We start from the raw sequence: 24,221 nt of genomic DNA, 5'->3' as shown, positions 1-24,221 counted from the left end.
TTGGGCTGCGGGTTGTTCGAAAGAGATACCGCGGCCCTAGCACATAAAAAGGCCTACGACGGAACACGACGGTTTTTAGTCAGTAAGAGTCTGACACTCCCTCACCGCTGCTAACCCACAGTGGGAGGGGTCATTTGATGAATTTTGACGTCGTTAAAAAAAAAAGGCAGCTAACTCAAAAGCCATGATCTCTATTCTATTCTATTTTTAGTTGATGGCAAGCGCTTCGTCGATGACAGTTGCAATGACAACGTTTCGCCAATGTATGAAATTCATCGAATTCATCGAGCATATACATCAATATACATCGAGCTTAGAATTATAGAATTATAGCTTAGTCAATGATGAAATTCAAATACATCACTGTCATAAAATGACAAATTGACAGTTGACAACCTGCGACACTGACACTTTGACAGGCGAAAGAGTTTTCAAATATTTACCATCAATCAAAAATAGAATAGAAAAATACTTTTCGTGTTAATTTAATATTATATTGAGACAGGTTAAGTGGTTTAATAAGGTCATGGTACATTATAGCGGCACCGCAACAGCATAGCTGCAGCACGGCGTCGCCTCGAATTTAGACTACGGCTAGCTGCCAGCGCGCTAACTACGCGTTGTCCGCAAGGTGCCAGCTCGCCGTCCGCGAGGTGTAAGCTTGCTGTCACCGCAAACTCAATATTATTTTAAGACAGTTATGATTGAACACGAAGAAATGACATAGTTTCGCTGCCGACTTGGAGTCGGCGCGTAATGAGCATGCCGTCGGCGCGCTGTACGCATGAGGTCCGCTCGATTGTAGCACGCGGGCTGCGAGCCGAGTTGTGTGGTAGCGGCAAGCGCGCTGACTGCTCGCCGTTGGTTTTTTCATATTAACATTACGAAATTTATTATAATATACACGATTTAATGCTCTAAATTGAATGACAACTTAAATGCTGGTGTGGAGCCGTGCTGTTGCGGTGCCGCTATACTGTGCCATGACCCTTAGTTGAATAGTAGGTACCTACCTATGTACCATTTCCAAGTTAACGATTATAATAAAAAAGAACGAATACGATACGAAAATTGACTTACAAGTTTTTACTTTTATTACTCGATTGTCAGGGAAGTGACAGGAATTAGAAATAGAAATTTACTAGCGGTCACCCGTGATTTCGTACGCGTATATATTTTTTTCAAATCTGTTTAGGAGTCCTCGGCTGTGCACACGTTGATAAGATATGTGTGACCAGCGCCATCTAGTCATTGAAAAAAACAATAAGAAAATCTCATTGCAGACAATAGGATATCATTATTGAATCACTGAAAAGGACAAAAACGTTTATTTAAAACAAAATAATAGTAAATGTTTGCGAGATACTCCGTATGCTTCAATCGTAAATAGAGTCGTAATGGGAGATCTTTTTTACTCATGGAGTGAGCCTTTGTCATTGAGAAGTTTAAAAAAAAAAACATTGCACCGAGCCCTTTTGCCTACACCCGAAATTCAGATTTCTGGACAAATTGTTTTCGAAATCTCGCGGTAATGCTGCCTCTTGGGTACGCTCCCAGTGATGAGGAAGTTTTCGATGCATTATAATTATTATGTAAATGCATAACATATGGAATTCTAATAAAGTATGGAGTGTTTAGTATTATGACTTTTATTATTTATAGGTAATAAGTTAGATAATAAATGTGTATATACATATTAACTAAAATTCATTTTATTTACTATTATTTTTTATTACTACTGACTCCAGTTTGAGTTCATACTTCGAGGTTGTGTCGTGAACACTGAACAGGTGAGAGCGAATGAGTGAACTAAAGAATGTATGAATTTAGGAAATGAATAATGAATGAATGATTGAGTCGACCCTGTATCTTGGTAAAGAAATCCAACCAAATATATTTATTAGTACTGAAACCAAAATATTAATCTCAAAAACTTTCGTACAAAGCATTAAGTGAAAGTAAAATGTAATATAGAAAACATGGCTTGATATAAGTCGTAATTGTGTGATATTCGGTGGCATTTACGATTCATTATTTCATTTTAGATGGACGCCACGCCTGTAGTGTAGTGCAGTTGGCTTAGTTTAAATATCTAAAAACCTATAAATACAATAACAATAAGGATTATGGACAATAGCAATGTACTTAAATAATTATTGTAGTGCCTGAGTTCTGTGTGTATAGTCATCCAAAATGGAACTTTTTCTAATTTTAACCTGCGTGAGTGTGGGATTTGCGTATGATAAAGGTGAGCTGAGCGTACGATTCATCTTCTTAGTTTTAAAACTCGCAGAATATTAAATTTTACAATATTAAGTTCTTTACTTGGCATTCGTACTAACATATTGCCCTTATGAATTTGACTGTTCTTTGCATTTGAATGTATTATCCTTTATTTTTATTTTATTGGACATCACCAAACCATTTCAAACATAATTATGTAGTCTAAAAGGTATGGAAAATAAAGATATTACAAAACCCCTAAGACTGCCACTGACCAAATATTGCCATCTTAAGTGTCTTTTAAAAAATGTATGCAATAAATCAGTAGGACTATTTAAAAATACAAACTAATAAGAAAAACGTATACTTTGTTGTTGATAAGGCAAACGTATATCACTTGAAATAGTGATTAATTGAAAGCTTATAATTTCTTCAGGAGGAGAGACATACAAAATGCATTTGTTTATTTGTGTATAAGATGCTTTTTATAGTTTTTTGGAATAAAATTGAAATAATTTTGGTGCTTAAAGTCAATCCTATCACAGTTTTTGAATTATTATATCACATATTTATACTTTAATTTTATTGCTAATGCAGGTGTTGACATAACACAAGTGTAATTCAATTCATAAGGCGCAGACAGTGAAATTACTTCCCTATTTTAAAGTATCAGGGCTCCTTTACCTGCAAGTTTTCTTACTCCAAATAATAATCATGACTTAGTGTGGCCTGTATGGAAGTCTCCTAACAGATTGTGTACAAAAGTCGGTAGATGTAACAACAACCTATCTAGGCGGGGCTACTCTAACAGGAACAGAACGGGTGCAGTGCTGCACCACAAACAATGTAACACCTTCTGTGCTGCCCAATGTGCCCCAACACCTGCAAATCGAAAGATCTACTTGCCATTACTGATAATGCAGTGAGCATGAAAAAATACTGGGCCACTAAAATATAAGATTGCCATTGACTCGTCAAGAAAAAAAACTCCAAATAATTGAAGTGACTGGTGAACCCTGAAGACAATATGTTAAGAATAATAATTTTGTTGCAGCATCGTTCTATGGAGCGAGCTACATTTCATACCCACTACAGGAAGCAAAAGGCGTCACTGATATGAGTTTTCGGTTCCGCACTCATCTGTCTGATGCTCTACTGCTTCTCGCTGCTGGCAAAACCGACTATTGCATGGTACGGGAATTATTCTTTATTCTGTTTGTTATATAGTACAATATTTTTAAACTTGTGCCTTACTATGAAAACTTAAACATCTGTTGAACACTTGTCTAAAAATAGTGTGGCTGCAAAACTGACCTTATTTCAAAGTCTCAGTGTTCAACAGACGTTTTAAAGTTTTTGTGGTACGATGGTATATGTTTTGTAATTGGAGAAAGATCTAGTATATATGTATACACAGAGCTGGAGTGATGTGTTTTTCTTCCTTGAACAACTGATCAATCTCTCTATTAAGTCATGATTTTGTCTTGAATCAAACTAATTTATCTGCAGATACGTTTGGAAAGTGGAAGACTGAAACTGCACATCAACCTTGGTGCAGGTGAGAGTGAGCTCTCATCTCCAAAAGGGATACATTTGAATGACACACAGTGGCACCATGTCAGCATAATCCGACGAGAAGCCAACCTTACTATGAAGGTAAAACTTTTTGTACATTTTACACGAACATACACTTCTAGTGAAAGTTCAGTTAAAACTTTCTGTATACCCATCATTGTCAACATTAATAAGATAAGCATAAAGTTTATGTCTATTATTCAAAGGTTGACGAAACAGCAGTGAAGAAAAGACTGCCGGGCCGTTTTTTCGAGTTGAACATCCACTTTGGAATATTCCTGGGTGGCCAAGGCGATTTTTCGGAGTTGTTTTTGGGACACATGGAGAATTTCCGCGGCTGCATGGAAGATGTGAGTGTTTCAGATGTACTCAAACTTAAAACCATTGCTTGAAAAAGTTTCTTGCATCATTTACTTGTGTACCTTAAGTAATACTTTAGTCAATTTTATTTATAACTTTTCTAGGTTTACTACAACGGTGTTAAGATTATAGAGAAGGCCCGAAGTCGATCGGGCTCAGTCCACGTAGAAGGCGTAACTTGGAACTGTGCGCCGGAATTCGATGCCGACCTCAATTCTGACATTAGCTTTGTTGATGAAGGCGCTTATCTTATACTGCCGAGAATCAATTCAAGAGCTGGGGGAAAGTAAGTAGAACTACTGTTTGTGGAATACAGTCCTATATCTTAGGCTTTCTTCTGATAATTTACTTTTGTTGAGTCGTCCCACTCGCTTCAACTGCGTCTACGACAAGTGGGGGTGACTGTGACGTCGTGGTACAACGGCTCGCCGTGTATGCGCCGGGTCCAGAGGTCAAATCTTGCTTATGCGCACCGGCCGCGCCCACGCGTTCTTACTACTTTAATTCTTATTTGCTTAATTGTACTATATTGTTATATTTAAAGTCATTATACGTATTTACATGTTATACAGTCCACTAGTATTATTTACTCCACCTGCTGAGCTATCGTCGTTACATATGGTCCTTCGAGCCGGATCATATGTGCGGTGCGCATAAGCAAGATTTGACCTCTGGACCCGGCGCATACGCGGCGAGCCGTTGTACCACGACGTCACAGTCACCCCCACTTGTCGTAGACGCAGTTGAAGCGAGTGGGACGACTCAACAACTTTCCATCAACATTTCACATTTGTAATCAACATAGATGAACATACAATGAAACAAATTGTATTCATTTCGAATGTTTCAGATGGCAGATAGAATTTAAAACAATAGCGCAGAATGCAATAATTCTTTACAATGCCGGCGGTGGTCGGGGGTCGGATTTCCTGGCTGTTGAAATATTGGAAGGTGTAGTGCGCGTCAAAATGGCACGAGGTCAAATTGTACACACTGTGAGAGTCAACGACGGACAGTGGCATAAGATGCATCTGTCATTCTACCCTTCTATGATCGAGGTGAGCTTAAAAGCTGTGCATAATTATATTGATCTAGTTTAAGTTTGATGTTTATTCGCAGTAAAATGGTTGCTCTTTATGATATTTTGTACAACAACTAGCATTCTTTTGCTTCTTTATCATGCATATAGTTGGCGTTATGTGTATTTAAATGTGATTTGCGTAATTGCAAATATTGAAAGCTACTTCGTCGTTCCTACTTCTATAAAGTGTGATAACTCCTCCATGCGAATGGAAGCTTTCTCTATAAAATTACTGTGATTGCGACCATTGTCCATGAACTACGCGTTTTGGCTTATAGCATGTTTTGTTCTACTTCTTAATGTCATAATAACACTACAATTAGCCGCGATACTTATGAGAAGTAATACTTTTATGTACACTTTATTCCTAGCGAATACTATGAACCATGAAATCTGCTTGAACATAATAAGTAATTAGATATGAATATGATCAGCTGAGCATCTTATGTTAAGGGTTGTACTCGTGCCATTGCGAATGCTGTGCAAAGGTATTAAAAAGAAATAGGTGGAAAGGACGATCAGTCTTCCATGTGAACTGCGGTTCATGTTGCTTTAGACATGTTAAAGTTGAGTTTCTGGCAACCGAATACCCAATGAGCCAATGTTTGTTGTTTAAAGTTGAGTTTCTGGTAACCAAATACCCAATGAGACAATGTTTGTTTTCCTACAAATGTTAACAAAGAAACCTCGCTCAGCGTACTCTGTAGGGCTCTTGCGCCATCATTGATGCATAAAATGAATGAGAAATAGTTGCTGTAGTAGGCTACGCGTATAACCTATACGGGTGACACCTGCCCACTACATGCATAGATAAATTTTATCAATCTTATAAATTATTAATTGCCAAAACATGTAATTAAGGGAATGGACCACAGTTGCAAATCGCTATTCTTCTTAGCGTTTATGCAAATCGCAATTGACTTTTGTAAATCTGTACATTTTGTTTGATTCATTATTTTGCAAATGCCTAGCAGCGCGCTGTGCAAATTGAAACTTGTCGTGATTACATATGTACAATGCGAATTAGTAAAGCCAATGAGCCGTTTGCCATGAATGCAGTATTTTTTATGCTTAAAAATCCCTGGCGTATGCTTAGCCTTAGCCCTATGCTGCTAACAGCCAGTTTCTTCATCAAAAGTTAAAGCCAAAGTAAAAGTCAAAGTAATGTCTAAAGTAAAAGTAACGGTCAAATTCAATTTTTCTATTCGTTTTGCTGTCACTTTAGCCTTGAAAAAACGAATTTGACCGTTACTTTTACTTTAACTTTTGATGAAGAAACTGGCCGTAACTGCGCTTAGTTAGCTTTTATTGTTAGATTACTGATGTAGTTACTATGCCCTTGGGTTGTGCCATCTGTGTCATTAGAATAACTGGTGGATTCCAAGGCCTGATAAGGTCTTAATAACAACGAACTTAGACCCGAGAATGTAGACAAATTCCTTATCTATTTATATTAAGATAGACTAACTCTTCAAATCGAATTTTAAAAATTTGTTCCCGTTTTCAGCTCTCCGTGGATAATATAGCAATGCATACGCGGATCGAAAGCGGGGGTACACGGTACTTAGATTTATCAGATTCCTTCTACCTCGGTGGCATAGAGAGTGAGAAGCAACAGAGAGCCTTTACCAAAGGAATCAAAGCGGCTGATTCTAGTATCATGGTAAGTGTTTATTTGTATTGATTTTCATTTTATATACGATCCTCAGTGCAAATTCAGTATTAGGAGTTGGCTAGCAAAAAGCCATAGTTTAGCTAAAATATTGCTTTATTCTACACATACGGATGAATTATGTAATTAGTTTTAACCAAATTGAATTTTAAATCAAAATTTTAATTACAGGGCTGCATTAAACCGATAGAAGTGGACGAAAAAGTCTATGGTCTTCCAAATGCTGTAGTTACTTACGGCGTAAGTCCTAAGTGTGTTTGGTGGTATCCCTGTCACTCGAGCCCCGGCAATCCGCCATGTGTCCCTCAAGGGGTTTGTGAACAGCATGGTGTTGACCACTTCACCTGCAAATGTGACTCCGATCTGTGCATCAATCCGGATTATGCTGAGAAGTATAAGGTTGGTACATCTTTGTTTTATGATGCTAGGTCACCCTCATTCCTTAATTTTTTTTTTATCAGTAATCTCAACATCTTAATTTTTAAATTACTGCCTTGATATAGAAAGCTGAAAGTTCATATACATTCACAGTAATTTAATTCATTCGGGGTACATTAAAGAGTAGGTACATAAGGGAGTGGATAAGGGTGTGCATAGGCAGGTTTAGGTGATGTCACAAGTAAATTAGGTTTGTGGCCAGGCCAACAGGGCGCACTACGCCAGTATAACGTATTTTCAAGTTTGTGTACCCCATTCCTAAGTTTTTATAGTTTATCTACGTGATACAGAACATTATATTCTTAAATCATTCCACCCGCAGGTATTCTCAAAATCGAGCAGTGAACTAGAACTGGTAGCACTGTTCCCGCTCACCGTTCAAGAGGGTGGCGTCACAGTAATCACCACACAGAACATAGACGTGATTCTAGATCACCACAAGTATGGAGTACGACCTTCAGGAGTTGTGTTGCACGTCGCTCAGTCGCCACAACATGGACGGATAGCTATCGATCTCTCGTTGCAACGGAACTCGCAACAGTACAACTTTATAGAAGGGGAGACCAAGTCTAAACAGTTCTTTACTCTGCTTGACTTGTCAAGAGATAAGGTGAGAGCAAATAGTGTAAACGTAGTCACATAAGATTTTTTTTTAAACTGCTCCTCATCATCTTCCGAGCCCTTTCCCAATTATGTTGGGGTCGGCTACCAGTCTGACCGGATGCAGCTGACTACTAGTGCTTTACAAGGAGCGAGTGCCTATCTGACCCCCCCAACCCAGTTACCCAGGCAACCCAGTACGCCTTGGTTAGAAAGGTTGTCATACTTATTGGCTTCTGACTACCTGTAACGACTGCCAAATATGTTTGATGTCAGCGGGGACCTACAGGTTAATGTGCCATTTGAGCTACAGTCATTGATGTTTATGATATACTTAATTTATAGTCATAAGTTTTGTTTGAAACTACTACGCATTAACATATTTTAAAATTAAATTGATAAAATAAATATTTTGATATTTTCTAAGTTTATTAAAAATAAATTCACAGGTTCGCTACGTTCACGACGGCTCCGAAAATCATCAAGACGCGATTGTACTCGACATGGAACTGATCCCAGAGACAAAGTTCACGCTGCCAAGTTACCTGCAAGGAAGAAACACATTCGTTCTACATGTCAATGTCACTCCGGTCAATGACCCGCCCGTACTAAACCTACTGCCGGGGAAAGTTTTGAGACTTACTCAGGTATACATATATTTTTTTTATATTTGTAACTGGCCGTTTTCCTGCGGTCTTATCCGCGTCCCGTGGAAGCTACTGCCCGTACCGGGCTAAAATATAGCCTATGTTACTCGCAAATAATATAGCTTTCTAATGGTGAAATTATAGTATAGATAAAAGTGCAGACAACGTTTTTCCTACAATTTAAGTCCGAAAAAGTGTATGAATGCCCGTTCGATTTACAAGCGGTCAATCAAATATAGACACGCCTGCCAAAATAGAATGAATTTGCACTTAATTATTATTTTAACAACTAATGTATGACTGAGTTATGACGAGTTTGCATGATTTTAACTGTAGCATGATATGTTATACCAATTAATTGATTATGATTTGCCTGTTTAGTTTTGTCTCTTTTAAATAGGATGAAGATTAATTTGTAAGGGCCTTACTACAAAAACTTTAAACCCTGTTTTACACTTGTCTAATAAAATTTTGGCTGCAAAATGAACCATATGTCAACGTCATAATTTGACATTTTTTTAGACAAGGCATAAACTGACGTTTAAAAGTTTTTGTGGTAAGACGGTAAATGTTTCGTTCAACGCAATGTTTTGTTTATGATTTATTGTTTTATTATTTTCAGAATGTTTCCAGAACGTCAAATATTTTTTATTTTTTGCTTTTGTGTAGTTGCATGCATTGTTTTGACTCACAAACGCCGAACGCACTACAGATTAACATTATATAATTTGAGTGAGTACCTTATTTATTTAGTTTTACTAATTTAACTGCATTTTTTATTTGCATTTTATAAAAAGTTGTGTCCACCAATGTCGTCTCCATATCAATTGCTTCTGACATCACCAAATACTTGTGATTCAATCAGTAAAAGTAAAAAGGAGAACAAAATGACTAAGGCAAAGTCGCCTAAGAAAGTAGCGCATTAAAAAAGACTAATCTTTAACAGATTGGTTTTAATTTGACAAGAAACCCGAACGTCTCTTTAGATCTAGTAAGTAACTGATCACGCCTACCGTACGTTACTGTACCTTCAAGAAGGTGCCAGACCTATTTTTCTATGACACCTTTCTGCATGGTAAAAATAGAAATCCAAGCATGTTTTATTTATTTTCAAGCGTAATAGCAAGTACAGCACTGCCCGCGTCCCGAGGGAAGTTCTTCATTACCGAATAAGAAGTGAAAGTGTTATTAATTAATGTTGTCATACGCATTACAGGGCACTCGAAAAGTGATTACATCTGACATATTGAAAGCTGAGGATCCAGATACGGCTCCCGAAGATCTGCTGTATACTGTACTGCATAGCAAGAATGAAGCTAACAGGTCAGGATATACAAATGTATTTGTATTATGGTATTAAAAGGCATCCCACCCAAATGAGTCCCGATGCGAACGCTAAGCGGCACGGCACAACACTAAAATAATACGATAATGACGATTTCTTTTGAAGATGCCTTTTGTGATCTTCCGTGAACCCTATCTGAATTCGCTTCGCATCGCGTTGATAAGTAGGACGTACCCTAATTAGTAGTCTTATGAAAACTGTTTTACGAATCCATCCGTATAAATCTGCCCCTAAAACAGTCTTATAGGGGATAAACTGCCCAATAGAGAAAGTTAAAAATAAATTACAAATAAAAAGAATTCGACTGCGTCGTCATAATTTTTAAACAATTTGAGTGATTGCAGATACTGACTGTTACTATGGAACACTTTTATCCAATAAATCACTCAACTACGATAGTTATTTCCTTAAGTATTTCTATACTAATTTATCAATTTCTTCAACAGTGGCCATATAGAAATGTCGGGACAACCAGTGGACTCGTTCACGCAACAAGACATAGACTCCGGGGTGATATCTTATGTGCATGGGTCTACTAGTGACAAACAGCTCAACAAAACTTCGCTCAGGTTGACTTTACAAGTAAGTGTTATTATGTAGATATAGCCTCTGAATTGAAAATATTACTCTGTGTAGCTGAAAAAAAATTGATAGTAGCTTTCCTCGATAAATGAGTTATGTAACACAGAAAGTTTTGTTCAATATTGAACCTGTTTGCACATCCACATAAACAGTAGCCTAGCCTACAGTTCATAAAATAAACATATATAGCCTTACTACAAAAATTTCAACATCTGTTGAACACTTGTCTAAAAAGTGTGGCTGCAAAACAGACCTTATTTCAACGTCGTAATCTGTCATTTTTAACCGACTTCCCAAAAAGGAGGAGGTTCTCAATTCGGCCGGTATGTTTTTTTTTTCTATGTATGTACATCGATTACTCCGAGGTTTACAGACCGATTTACGTGATTCTTTTTTTGTTCGACTCGGAATAGCTGCCAGTTGGTCCCATAATCATTAGGTCAGGATCTGATGATGGAAACCCTGAGAAATCGAGGGCAAGCTTCGAAAGTTGTAGGCATACATAGGGTAAAAACTTGACAGTCGGGTGTACGTCTAAAAGCACTATTCAACAGTGAAGATTTGGAGCTGGCCTGATGATGGAGACCAGAGAGGGTCGAGGGAACTCGACAACTGAATATGTAAACTACCTCGTGTTTGGGCTTAAATTCTTTGTATTGATGAGAACTTCCCACTTATATGGATAATGACAACTATTCGTATCACTGAAAAGCTGTCAATAAAAAACTTTTTTACAAAAAAATTAAATCGACTTCCCAAAACACTAAAAAGTAAAAAAAAACTAATTTTAGGTGCATCGGCCTAGAAGTCGGTGGCAAAATTAACTTAGTAACATCCATTAGACACCGACTTCTAGGCCGATGCACCTAAAATTAGTTTTTTTTTGCTTTTTAGTGTTTTGGGAAGTCGGTTTAATTTTTTTGTAAAAAAGTTTTTTTTAGACAAGATTTTCAACAACGTTTGAAAGTTTTTGTGGTACGACGGATACGCTTTAATTTTCTTCTCTTATGCTAAAGATTTTTATTTAACCAATCACTAACTTACTTTAATTCTACAGGTATCAGACGGCATAGAAACGAGTGGTCCCGGTATCCTACGTATTTCGGTAGTGCCACTTCAAGTGCGTCTCGTCAACAATACGGGACTGCAATTGGTACATAACTCCTATGCCATCATTTCGGCTGATAACCTCACTTTCACTACCAATGCTGATGAAACCAATGTGCAAGTCAAGTAAGTGTCGTTTGAATGTGGAACTTAAAAAAAAAGTATAGCATATATTTATATTGATTTTGAAAACCGATTCCTACGGTTTTATCAGTATCTGAGATATCTGAGTTGCCAGTAAGATAATATAATTTAAAAAATGCGATCTTTTTGCGCTACTTACGGCTTTCACGGCCGAATTACACTAATGGGAATTTTCTAGCCTTGCATTTATGCAAATGGATTGAAGTTCAAAGTATGGCTTCGCTCTGAATTTTATATATGGTATTATTTTATTATATAAGTGTACTATTATTATAGTAGTTTACTCATATGAAATTATTCGCTACTTTTGTTTGAAAGTTAACACTGGTTGCGGGTTATTTTCCCCCTTATTTCATGAAAGAAAACTCCATAAACATAATTAAGATACAATACTATTTTTGTTCTAGGTACGACATAGTAAAACCGCCACAGTTTGGCGTTGTGGAACGGCTTCGAGTTTTGGATGGTACTTGGCAAACCGTTGACTCATTTACCAGCGAAATGGTCACTTTTGGCCGTGTACGATATATGCATCTACTGGGAAACCCATCACATGACGAGTTTAAGGTAAATAACATTATTTTACAGTTCTACGTAACGACGAAGTACTTCTTTAAAATCTGTGTGCTTGTACCTTTGTATTCTTTTCCACAGTTCAAAGCTTCGGTTGGCTCAATACGAACGAACACACTCTACGACTTCCGATTGACATTTATAAAACTCGAACTGTATCAATCAGTGAACGAAGAACTTGTGCTGAACAATACGAGGGAGGCGTTCATATCGTGTCAACATCTAACATTTAAAACTAACCCGCTAACATTACCGAGCGACCGTATCGTCTACACGATATTGAGACCACCTAAATACGGCATTCTACACTTATCCTCAGGAAAGCATCATTTGCAAGTGCACAGTACTTTCACCCAACAGCATATCGACACCGATCAATTGTGGTATCGATTACACAGGAGAGCGTACTCGCATATACAAGACGAGTTTACCTTCGTTGTGGGGGCGACAGAATGTGAAAATATCACCGGCGTTATGACAATACGACACACCCCGGGTACACTGACTTCAGATCGAATAGAAGGCAGAGTTCACACAACATTAGAACGCCTACAAGTTACAGAAGGATCAAGAATGGTTATTCCAGCTACACATCTCAATTTCCGCACAGATGCAGTCACCAATTTAATTTTTAACATCACACATCTGCCAAAGCACGGTAAAATAGAAGTGATAAACGATGTGCTTAAAACGATGCGAGATAATACTACCTACTTTACGTTAGAGGAACTGAATTCAGATCGTGTATACTATGCTCACGATGACTCAGAAAGTCGACACGATTCCTTCCATTTCATGGCTTTAAGTCCAGAACCTGAAGATTTTCAGTATGTGGGAGTGTTTCACATCGATATAATATTGAAGAACGACAATAGTCCCGTGCGGGCGAATGATAACGTATTTCATATAGTGCACGGTGGGGCTAGACTCATAACTGCTAGAGACCTAAGCTATACTGATGCAGACTTGGATACCAAGCCTTCCGATATCATTTATACTGTCCAAAGGTATATCAAGGATCCTCCAAATGGTGGAATATTTCGAGCTGACAATCCTTCTGAACAAATAGCACAGTTCTCTCAGGACGATATTAATAAGAACTTGGTGTTGTTCAAGCATCAGGGCAAAGAGTACGGGAAAATGGCTTTCTGGATATCAGATGGGCTGTTTGATGTTAACGGCAATTTGGAGATACAGGCATCACCTCCGTTTATAAGGATGTATCCGACTAATGGTTCTATTGTAGAGAATGGCAAAGCTGTTGTTATTACTTCCAGAGATATGCAGGTACGGATTTTTAAAGTTATTAATCACGGCAGCATTGATAAACCTACCTTACTATTATATAATCATTATTAATTCTAAAGAGCTATTTGTAGTAAAAATGCCTTCGATTTGACTGAATTACAAAGTTTGACTCTGTGATCTTACTCTGCCGAGATTTAATTATCAAAATAAAAATGTATTAAATGTGATATCATATGGATTAACTAACGTGGTCATGTTATTTCAGGTTGACACAAATATGAACTGTTTGGAAGAAGACATTCGCTACGAAGTGAACTTGGAACCGAAACACGGTACCATAGAGGTTGGGGAAGGTCAAGGGGCGTTTACATTTACCCAGCTGGATGTGGCAGCTGGCAGAGTTTCATACAGACATAGGGAACCAAAGACCCCTACTGATCAGTTCAGGTAAGAATTACACTTACCAATACAAATTTCTGTTGATTTGCTTATTAGAAGTCGAATTATGACATATAAGTAGCCCCATACAAATTATATGGAATTCCTATCTGTAGTAATCGAAACAGCAGTTAGATAGAATATTAGACTATGAGCTGACATAATAGCTAGCTTACTTAGACGCAAGCTCTTTAGTTCAAAAATTAATAATTAATAGAAAACTATGGGCACAGTTTAATTATATTCTCTTGTAAACAGTTGTGAAGCTACATACTAACGTTCGTAACAATGTCACTTACACACGCTTGTGCTCGATGCACGATACTCAGTACTGACAGCATCGATAGTGCAGATAAAAGCTCGTCGAACACTCGTCTTTAGTAGGTAGCTTCACAATTGTTCACAAGAGAATATATCTAAACTGTTCTATGGGTCATTATTATGCATTTGAAAATGGAATAACAACAATCTCTTTTTTCAGGTTCAAAGTGATGTGCCTTGACACGTGGGGTGAGGGTGTATACGTCATTAAAATATTTCCGTCCAGCTACTGGGAGCCTCTTCGAGTGACCACGAACTTGCCGCTTGTTGTTGAAGAATCTACTAGTGTTAATGTTACTAAGGATATTTTGGAGGTATGTATTGGCAATGAGAACAACTTTAACTGAGTTCGAAGTATAGTTCGTGATAAACTTAATGGTGTCTTTGAATATAGTGCAAATCCAATGTGTTCGGAAGCTTGTTAGCTGCAAGCTTTTGTTATCTATGTTTGTCGAGAAATACTAAGTTGATTCCCTTGCATTCTGTGTCCGCGCAAATGCTTGTGCACTATAGTATGTCTAAATTACAGTTGGCTCATCTTCTTATATGAGAATAGCCGCCATGACCGATAATTGCCAAGGGAGATATCATCATTATAATTCTTGATAAGGTTACTAAACATTTCTATGTTTCCTACACAGGTGATGCATCCTCAAATCGAGCCATCAAACATAGTTTACCAAGTAACAGACGGGCCGTACCACGGATGGCTCGAAATCACTTCCACACCCGGCACCCTCGAACTAGAAAACTACAACGAAGAGCCAGTCCATATCAAAGTGTTTGACCAATCGGTCATTAACGCGAACCGTCTAGTTTACGTTCAGTCAGGAGTCAACAGAACTAGGGACAGGATCCGAATGGACGTCACTAATGGAATAGTATGGCTTAGAGACGTTGAACTTAACGTTGTAATAATCCCCGAACATTTCTACGTCCACGCAATAAATTTGACCGTCGTAGAAGGCGAAGCAGTAAGCATAAAGCCCGATGTATTCAGAACGGTCACAGAGTATTATAGAGGAAAAGTTGTGGCGTACAAAGTGATTGAGAAACCGAAATTTGGGAAGATCGTGATGACTGATCAGGAACTCAACTTGTTGCCGGTCCTCAAACTCAATTCTGGTAACATTCAGGTATGTTCAACCCTCTTACTGTCTTTAAATAAAAAAGCAATGTGCGGTATATTTGTAAAAGCGATCGTAGTTTTTCTTTTGACTGGTTTTTGTAATAACTAACTGTGCTGCAAGTAGTATTTTTTTCAAGGAATCTAGTGTTAACTTACGTTATTTAAAACCACTTTACATACACATACAACAAACAGAACCCATCTTCAGCGCAGATGGTGTAGCTTCCTAACACAGAAAGAATTCAAATCGGCTCAGTAGTTCCAGAGCATTTCATATTCAATTCAAACAAGCAAACAATCAAAGCATTCCTCTTTATACAACATGTAACTTAATTAACGCACATCCTGAAATTAGTTTGTTCAGAATCGTTTACTGAATCGATTCATATCATTTTTAATATAGGTAATTTTTTATCCCAAAAATAATTAAAACTACGGAAATTATTGTCATATTAACCCTGAACAGTCAAAACAAATTCAAATAGACCGTAACGGCTCTTTCACACGGCAGTCCAGTTTTTTGCAGGATCCCGTTTGATCGCAAAAGATATTATATGCTAGTGTTCACATGAGCAAACCGCATGCAGGATCCTGCAAAATGCTGTTCCCGTCGATTTGTGCGATTCGGTTTTGTCACTTGAAACTTGATCGTTCGTCCAGTAAAAAGCGGGAATCCTGCAAAAACGGACGCTGTGTTCACACGTAGTTCAGTTTTGCAGGATACAGTAAAATGCCGGTCCCGCAAAACTGGACTGCCGTGTGAAAGGGCTGTAACTCAAAGTAATAAGATTTCGTGTATTGTCGGCTTTTTCCGTAGTTTCGTTATGTTGTGTCGAGTCGAGCGGCGCGCGGTGCGATATTTGCGTGCGTAGTAGTATGACCAAAAAGTTCTCCAAGAATTGGTATAACTAATTTAGTAAATAACAATGCATATACATGTTAAATTAAAAATTCAGTGTGTGTATTATGATTATAACATAATATTCTAATTGGGGTGTTTGAGGGTGTGCGTTAATTACGTTACATGTTGTATATTAGTAAATAAGAATAATCTTTATTTGTGCCCCATATAAATACTGAAATCTACAATAACTTCCACAGTACATAAACGACGGATCAGAAGAATCGATGGACTCGTTCAAAGTTATCGCCGTGACGGAAAGCAGTAAGGAGAGCGAGCCTTTCTTCGTGCACATTAACATTATGCCCGTGAACGATGAACCACCTATAGTGGCCGCTAACACTGGTCTGTGCGTGTGGGAGGGAGGCACTTTTACGTTTACCACTAAAGAACTATGTGAGTATAGGAAAATACTTTTTATTTAGTTATGAGGCTTATGACACAGATACTTAGCTGCATCTAGTTATACTGGAAGTCAATACCAACATAGTTAGGAAAAGTATAATCAAATCAAACGTGAAAACATTAAGGGTTGTGCCATAGATCTATCGATCATTATTGAAGATATTGGAGTACGATAAATAAATTATTTCCCTAATATTTACAGATGTGAATGATATCGATACGCCTCCCGAGAACGTGACGGTGCGAATAGTGGACATCTTGTCTGGATACATTGCGTTACAAGGACATCTCGATACCGCGGTACAGCACTTCACTCAAGCAGATATCGATAATGGAAAAGTAGTGTTTGTTCATAAAAGTAAGTGCTCATTGTAACTATACTACTTATTTGATCACGCTAAATATTTTCTTCGGCAAGCGAATGATAGGTAGTTAAAAAACAATGCGTCTCGTATCACTTAAAATTAAGAAAAACATCATAAGTAATTTTTATTTTTTGGTTATTTTAGTAAATGTCCATTTAATTTTCTTGCTGATTAAGTCTGTAAAGACTTCAATTACCTAACCGTAATTATAAGGTCTAAGGCACATAACCAATATAATTTATGTAATTTGTTACAGACGGCACAAAAGGCAAGATGATCTTCAACGTCACAGACGGGCTACACGAACTCTCCAAAATCACGTTCCTGATCACGACCAAGTCAGTCTCCCTGAAACTGACGAGGAAGCACAAGCTGCGAGTATTCCCGCTAATGAGAGAGCCTTTGAACAACTACATGCTCATGTCAAAGTGCTCTGACCCCACAAGAACTATTATATACAAGATAGAAAGAGCGCCAACGCTCGGTAGACTCGTCATGCTGAACGGTGAAAATCACCACAGATCTATAAAGCAATTCACGCAACAAGATGTGAACAACACAGTCGTCTTCTACGAACACACGCATCCATTCTCAGATCTGTACACGAACGATTCCTTCATATTCACAGTCGAAGCCCCATTAGCTAAACCACTCACAGATCAAATCTTTAACATAGATATATCTGTGTCCTCCGGCGGGCTTGCTAAGTACGTCCAGATACCCGTGATTAAAGTAGAAGAAGGAGATAAAGTGCCTATTAAAGTTAATGTTAGTAATGTTATTACGTACTTAGAAACTCAAGCTGGGCTGAGGCAGCCACAAATTGAAGCGCAGTGGTCCCAGCCTTCACATGGTGAACTAAAACCTTTTATGTCTTCGTTGACTCAGTCGCAAATTGAAAGCGGCGTCGTCAATTACGAGCACGATGATTCTGACACGACGCAGGACAAAATTGACATGTCCCTGTACTTGCTACCTGATTACGTTCTGTTGTGTAACGTTACTATTGTCATACACATAATCCCAGTAAATGATCAGCCGTTTAGATTGTTGACTGATACTCCGCAAATACAAGTGGTGCAAGGTGAGAACTATACTATCACTAAAAATGATCTGCTCACCGAAGATGCTGACACGGGACCTTCAGGGATTCTGTACGACATAATCAGCGGACCAACGCAAGGCAGGATGGTGATGTTAGATAAAAATCAAACCATTGACGAGGCGCATTCGATCAACAAGTTTACCCAAGACGACATAAATAACGGCAGAGTGATATACGAACACTCGGGTATGCTGCAGACAGCTACGTTCTACTTCAGAGTGTGGGACGGGCAGTTCAAGCCTACATACACAGTGTTCACTATAGATGTCATACCTGTTATTCTGAATGCGACGTCATTGCACCCTATTCACCTGCAGCAAGGCTCAAATGTGGCGGCGGTTACTACAGACCAGATATACGTGGACACGAATGCTAAGACGTCAAAAGTTCTATATAACATCACTCGGCAGCCTCTGCACGGTATGATATACGTCGGTAGGAATCCAGTATCGTACTTCACGCACAAGGACTTGATGGAGAAAGTTGTGATATACATGCAAAACGATATGACGACGGCTAATGACAGCTTCGATTTAATAGCTTACGTTCACAACAGCAATGCAACTCGACCGTTCGCAATAGAAGTTATCGTACAACCGTTGATGACGTTAGGCGATTTGCGTGTAGAAGTAGAAAAGGCTAGGATTACATTGAATACAATGGATGCGACTGGCCTAGCGAAACTGACGGCAAGCGATCCCGTGTATACTTTATTGAGGAAGCCTCGCTTTGGGACCCTGAAGAAGATAATACGAAGTTCGGGAGAGAAAACAAGTGCTAGGGAGAGAGAAGTAGCATATTTCACCCACGAGGATGTGAAAGCCGGTGTAATATACTTCGTGACGAAGAAGAAAGTGAGTGAGCTGAATGGTTATGAAGACAGCTTCAGGTTTTTGCTGGCGGCGACCATTTTCCAGCCCGCAGTCAGTGACGTGAAAGTTTTCATAGGAAACAGACAGAAGAAGAATCTACCAGGTCCGAATGATCCTGAGAGTCATGAAGGCGTTCCAGTAAGTATTAATTAATGTAAATTATTTTAGGCCCGTTGTTTTAATTTATGTGTCTTTGAATTTTAAACTCGTGGTTGTGAAGCAGATGCTTTAATGTATTGACAATTTAGTAGACAACAAAAGTTTGCATAAAACATATGTGAACCTTATTGTACCATAAACATAATAAAACTCTAACAAGCCATCTGAACATTACCCAGTCACAGTTGCATTCTCTTTATCAAAACATTATCTACTTCCAACAGGTAGCAAACGGCGACACAGCCTCATACTACATGATGATCCTCATGGCTCTATCGGGGACAGTTCTTGCCATCATCGTGATCTTCGGGCTGCTGAAGTGTAGGAGATACCTCATGAGGGATCAGAACGCCTTGGTGAAGATACACGGGCAGAGTCAGGGCGCAGTCGCTCCTATACCGCTGCCGAGGCCGCCTGATCACCTCATGCCGTCACCTTCGCAAGGCACGCCGCCTATAAAACGGTAATATTAATAGTACTAATGTTGCAAAGTGATACCTGTTTTGTTCTGTTAACAGCTGCCAATTTTGAAGAGAATACATTTTTGTACTGACTTTGACCGTTTGTGGAGCAGTTGACCTAGTTCTGTCAAGTACGTCAACTGATCCAAAAACGGTCAGATCACAGCTATTTTGAATGTGCTCCTTAAGATACACGGGCAGAGGTCAAGGCGCGGAAAATTAATATTCTTTTCTCACTAAATAAACATAGTAAAAAAGATTGATGGAAATCGGTCCTAACGGCAGATTCCGTCTTCTTATAGAGTGGGCTGCAGGTTTGACCACCTAACTAGCAGAATTATTTCAAATCCAGACGTGGTGGCTCTGTGGGTCTGTCCGTGAGGTATAACACTTCCAATTTCCAGACTCTGGGCTGCTTTTAAAGCTATTTCGTGCACAGCAATCGCGTTATGCGACCACTAGATCAACGAGCATATAGTATTTAGGAAAATATAGTTAACCAGTAGGACAGTATATAATCTCATTCCTTCCACAGCTACGTGTCATCAGACCAGTCAGTGCACACTGGTGCGAGTACACCGCTGCCGTCGGCCGGCAGTGTCGCGTGCAAGGTGACGCCGCTCGCCGACGCCACGCTGCCAGACCTCAACGCGAGGTACCCTTACGGCACCGATGATCATACCGATGTGAGTAGCACTTTATATTTGTGTTTACAGAATATTGTCTCTGAATTCTCTTTTGGGACTTTTTTGCAGAAGAGATCACAGAATATGGCAATCCGCATTGAGTAAGCGTGGTGATTAAGGGTGCATCTACACGGTGCAAGTAACATGCATTTTAGAAACGTGCGGGTCCAGCGACTCGCGCATGTACCAAAGTAAAATCCCCTCCCGCGTGCTCCTGTCAATTGTCACTTGCGCATGTTAAATTGCTCCAGGTACTTGCACCGTGTAGATGCACCCTAACGGTCAGTCCATCTTTCAAAATAAAAAAAAAGGTGTGAAGGTGCCGGTGCCCGGACAAAGGTCTAGCGATTAGATAATGAGATTAGTACTTCTGTGCGGATCGCATTCCACATACTATAATTTGTTCCTTTACCTGTCGACTGTCCCGCATTTCCAGTAAGATAAAGACGGGCCCCGTGTCTAACCTATGCCAACGAATGTGAAAGGACACCTAGCCACTCAGTTAGTAATAAAAAATTAAAAAAAAATAAAAATTCTGAATCAAAGTTCTATTTTACATACGAATAAGGCACAAATTTCAAAAATAACGCAACAATCAGTACGGTTCGTTACAGGCCGAAGACTGGAGTAGTTACGAGGCGAGTGAATCCGCGTACCCCGTGAGAGCGCCGGGCGTCGCGCCGGCGAACCCCATGCTCCGGCGCAACCAATACTGGGTCTGACCCAAGGACACGTTTACATTGCCGAGGATGCCTAAGCCAGGTTAGTTGGAGTAATTTTGTAAGCTCACTGATAATAAATGAATTTTCTTAAAATAACACATAACTGTTTACAATTTTCGCGTACAATTTTCAAAGTAAGTAAACAGTTTTCTGAAAAACGGATGATTATGACTTTTGCCTAACTATCTCTCTGAGTCTCTCTTACTATGCTATTGGTTTGAGGGAGAAAAATATGATGTCCGGAGTGCAATTTTAAATACCGAATTGTTCTGTTGATGAAAAGACCGATGATTGACACGATTTACAAATAAAGCCCTTATATGCAAGGCTGTAAAAATGAAATGGTCGTTCTGTATGAGTCAATAGATTTTTCATCGAATCGGAAACTTCCCTTTGCACGCGAGAACAGGACTTGAAATTCTACCATCCTTTTTGTATGATCGTTTTATTTTAACAATTAAATTTTCTTGCATGTTATTAGGTACATAAATTCATGATCAGAAAAATTGTATACGTTTTTATGTAATATGACATTATTATTTATCCAGTGATGGTAACAGCACACGATAAAACCGTGACGCTGGGCCGTCGCCTGCGGCGTCGCGGCGTCGACTTAGTTCCTACGCCTTTTCTACTCAGCAACTACACGGGGAAATACGAGAGTTGCGAAATTACCCTTTAGACAAGTACTTAATACAGTCCGACATTTAGACAAGTTGTGCGTATATTACGGGCCTTTACAATATTATCTTTGAACTCAAAGTTTAGTTGATGTCTCGGATGATAGGCAACTGTTTTATATTGCAAAGATAGACCGGGTATTTTTAATTTAATAAACGAGGAATTTGGAGAATATTAACGATTTTCTTTGTTTATAATTTTTCGTCTTAAATGAATTCTTAAACTATTCTTTGAGTTCATAGAATAGCGCATTTAGTCGTTGGATGTTTGTCTCTAGGCAATAAATATGTTATCGTTACGTCATCGACTGATCACACCACGTCATTGGCAATAATACATTAGATATACATAATAAGTACTTAAGTAAATTACTGGATGAAATTTTGGTACTCATCATAAAAGTTTTTTAAAACACCCTGTAATTGTATACATGTAGTTTGTCTAGTTCAATCAGCCGATGTAGCAGAATTTGCCTTCTGTATGTAATATCTAGATTTTAAGGTGGAATATTTTTTTAATACAAAGGATTTGCGCCGTCATACAACTCGTGTGTGTGAAGTACTTATTTTTTGTGAATTTGTACCAGTTCAGTGGTATTGCCATTTTTTTTTCTTGCCAGTTTATGTTAGTTGAAACTGATATTCCGAAATGTTCATTCTGTGATCCAAAAATAATTTGATTGTCATTTTTTTAAGCATTTTTGTTGAAGACATGTGTAATTATCTAGGTTAGCAATAAAATGACAAAATTGTGTGAAGCCCAGAATATTCAAGTTTAAGATAGATAAAGCCGTATTATTTGTGGCCACATCCGTGTAACAAATATGTCTAAATGGCTGAAATAAAGAATATTCATTGAATAGTACGGTTTTATAGATCTTAATATGTACTATAACAATACACAGGCATCTATTACTTATAGCCTAAGAACTGCCGAATCATCTCAAAACTGAAGGGACAACCGTAACATGCCTTTTAAAATTTTATTTTTTTAACAGACGTCCGTGAAACACGGTTCGTCGTAAAAACATTATTCGGGTGGTTCAACAGCTCTATAGCTATACAGTTTAGTGCTGGCTTGTACAACTGCTCACTAAACATCCCACAGCCATGTAATTGTATTTTAATTTTCAATAAGTTTAGTTTGCATTTAGTAAGGTACCAACTGGTACAATAAGCCATTATCAGTCAATAACACTGAAAACTTGATACATTCTGTGAGATACACATTGAGATTTATTCTTATTTATTTAAAACGAAAGCCGAGAGTGAAGATATTGTAGTGTAGATAACGAGACAACATAAGAACTAATAATTATTTTTACATAATATACAATAAATGTGCCTGATGACATTCACTCAAGCTAATACCAAATTATATTCTATGCCAGATATGGGAGATAAAGGAGTATATTTTATTGCATTTCTTAGACGTTATACGACATTTTAGGAGGGAAATATTTTAGAATAATTACTGATTTTAGATTAGCGAATATTTTTAACACCATTTATTATAAAAATATGAAGAATACGTGGAGTATTCGTCATCATTTACTGTATGATTTACATATTCCATATATTTTGTCTATAACGAATATGACACCAATGTTTAGAGCGCTAACCTTGAAATGGTGTTCTATTTCTGAGCTCGACAAAATCAAGATCTTTTTGCTGACCGTTTCACTCACAAATTATGCCAAAATAAGTGCCAACAAGCATTTTAATATAAAATAACTAAATCTAAGCCTCATTTATCATTTGTTAGAAAATTTAGATTAATTTTATTAATATAGAATTTATTAGCAATTAACATTTAATTTTAAGTATACCTAATTAATTTATAAGTTAATGATGTTACTATAGATTTCTAACTGATGTTATAAGGTTATAATTTAATCATGTACTTGTGTACTTGTGCCAATATAGCAGGGGTGGTCAACTGGTCTGTCAACACATTTACGATTTTCAGGCGAAATCTAGTGCGGTTGACTCATCTTTGTAATTTTCTAAATACCTATTTGGTTAGTAAATTCATGTCTTTTAGGGTTCTAAATTCGTATTTTTTTCCTTTCTATTGTTTTCTGATCAAGACCCACTAACGACTAGTTGGACACGCCTGCAATATACATTATTCTGTACTTAATTACTTCATAACAAACTCATGCCCTAAGGTCCTACTAAGCAGTTTCTAGGCTGACTTGCGCGACGCATTTATTTTTTCGCGATTATTTTATCTCCTCATTGTTGTCTTGATACTTAGTATTATCAGTTACTATATGAAAAAGTCATTATTCACTTTATCCATTTAGTTGTCGGGAAAGAAGTTATAGTTCGGCCATTCAGAGAATGCGTTCCTGACACGTCGCGATTGAACTGACGACG

General features: G+C 38.1%; 1 protein-coding gene across 1 annotated transcript; it reads left to right on the top strand.

Moving 5' to 3' along the window:
- Positions 1 to 1,874: 1,874 nt before the first annotated feature.
- LOC124644909 (chondroitin sulfate proteoglycan 4) lies at positions 1,875 to 24,165 on the top strand. Its single transcript, XM_047184584.1, has 25 exons — positions 1,875 to 2,248; positions 3,278 to 3,414; positions 3,733 to 3,879; positions 4,005 to 4,148; positions 4,263 to 4,444; positions 5,009 to 5,216; positions 6,747 to 6,902; positions 7,083 to 7,310; positions 7,672 to 7,959; positions 8,399 to 8,596; positions 9,813 to 9,919; positions 10,388 to 10,523; positions 11,581 to 11,756; positions 12,182 to 12,341; positions 12,429 to 13,634; positions 13,861 to 14,042; positions 14,515 to 14,668; positions 14,996 to 15,490; positions 16,585 to 16,780; positions 16,992 to 17,147; positions 17,411 to 19,269; positions 19,515 to 19,753; positions 20,287 to 20,437; positions 21,052 to 21,199; positions 21,708 to 24,165. Exons 1-24 carry the CDS (start codon positions 2,194 to 2,196, stop codon positions 21,157 to 21,159), a joined length of 7,068 nt encoding a protein of 2,355 aa, XP_047040540.1. The 5' UTR covers positions 1,875 to 2,193; the 3' UTR covers positions 21,160 to 21,199; positions 21,708 to 24,165.
- Positions 24,166 to 24,221: the final 56 nt, after the last annotated feature.

The sequence above is a fragment of the Helicoverpa zea genome, chromosome 31 (assembly GCF_022581195.2).
Source record: "Helicoverpa zea isolate HzStark_Cry1AcR chromosome 31, ilHelZeax1.1, whole genome shotgun sequence".
Lineage (NCBI taxonomy): Eukaryota > Metazoa > Arthropoda > Insecta > Lepidoptera > Noctuidae > Helicoverpa > Helicoverpa zea.
Note: the sequence above shows the minus strand (reverse complement) of the source record. Positions and strands in the feature narration are given on the sequence as shown.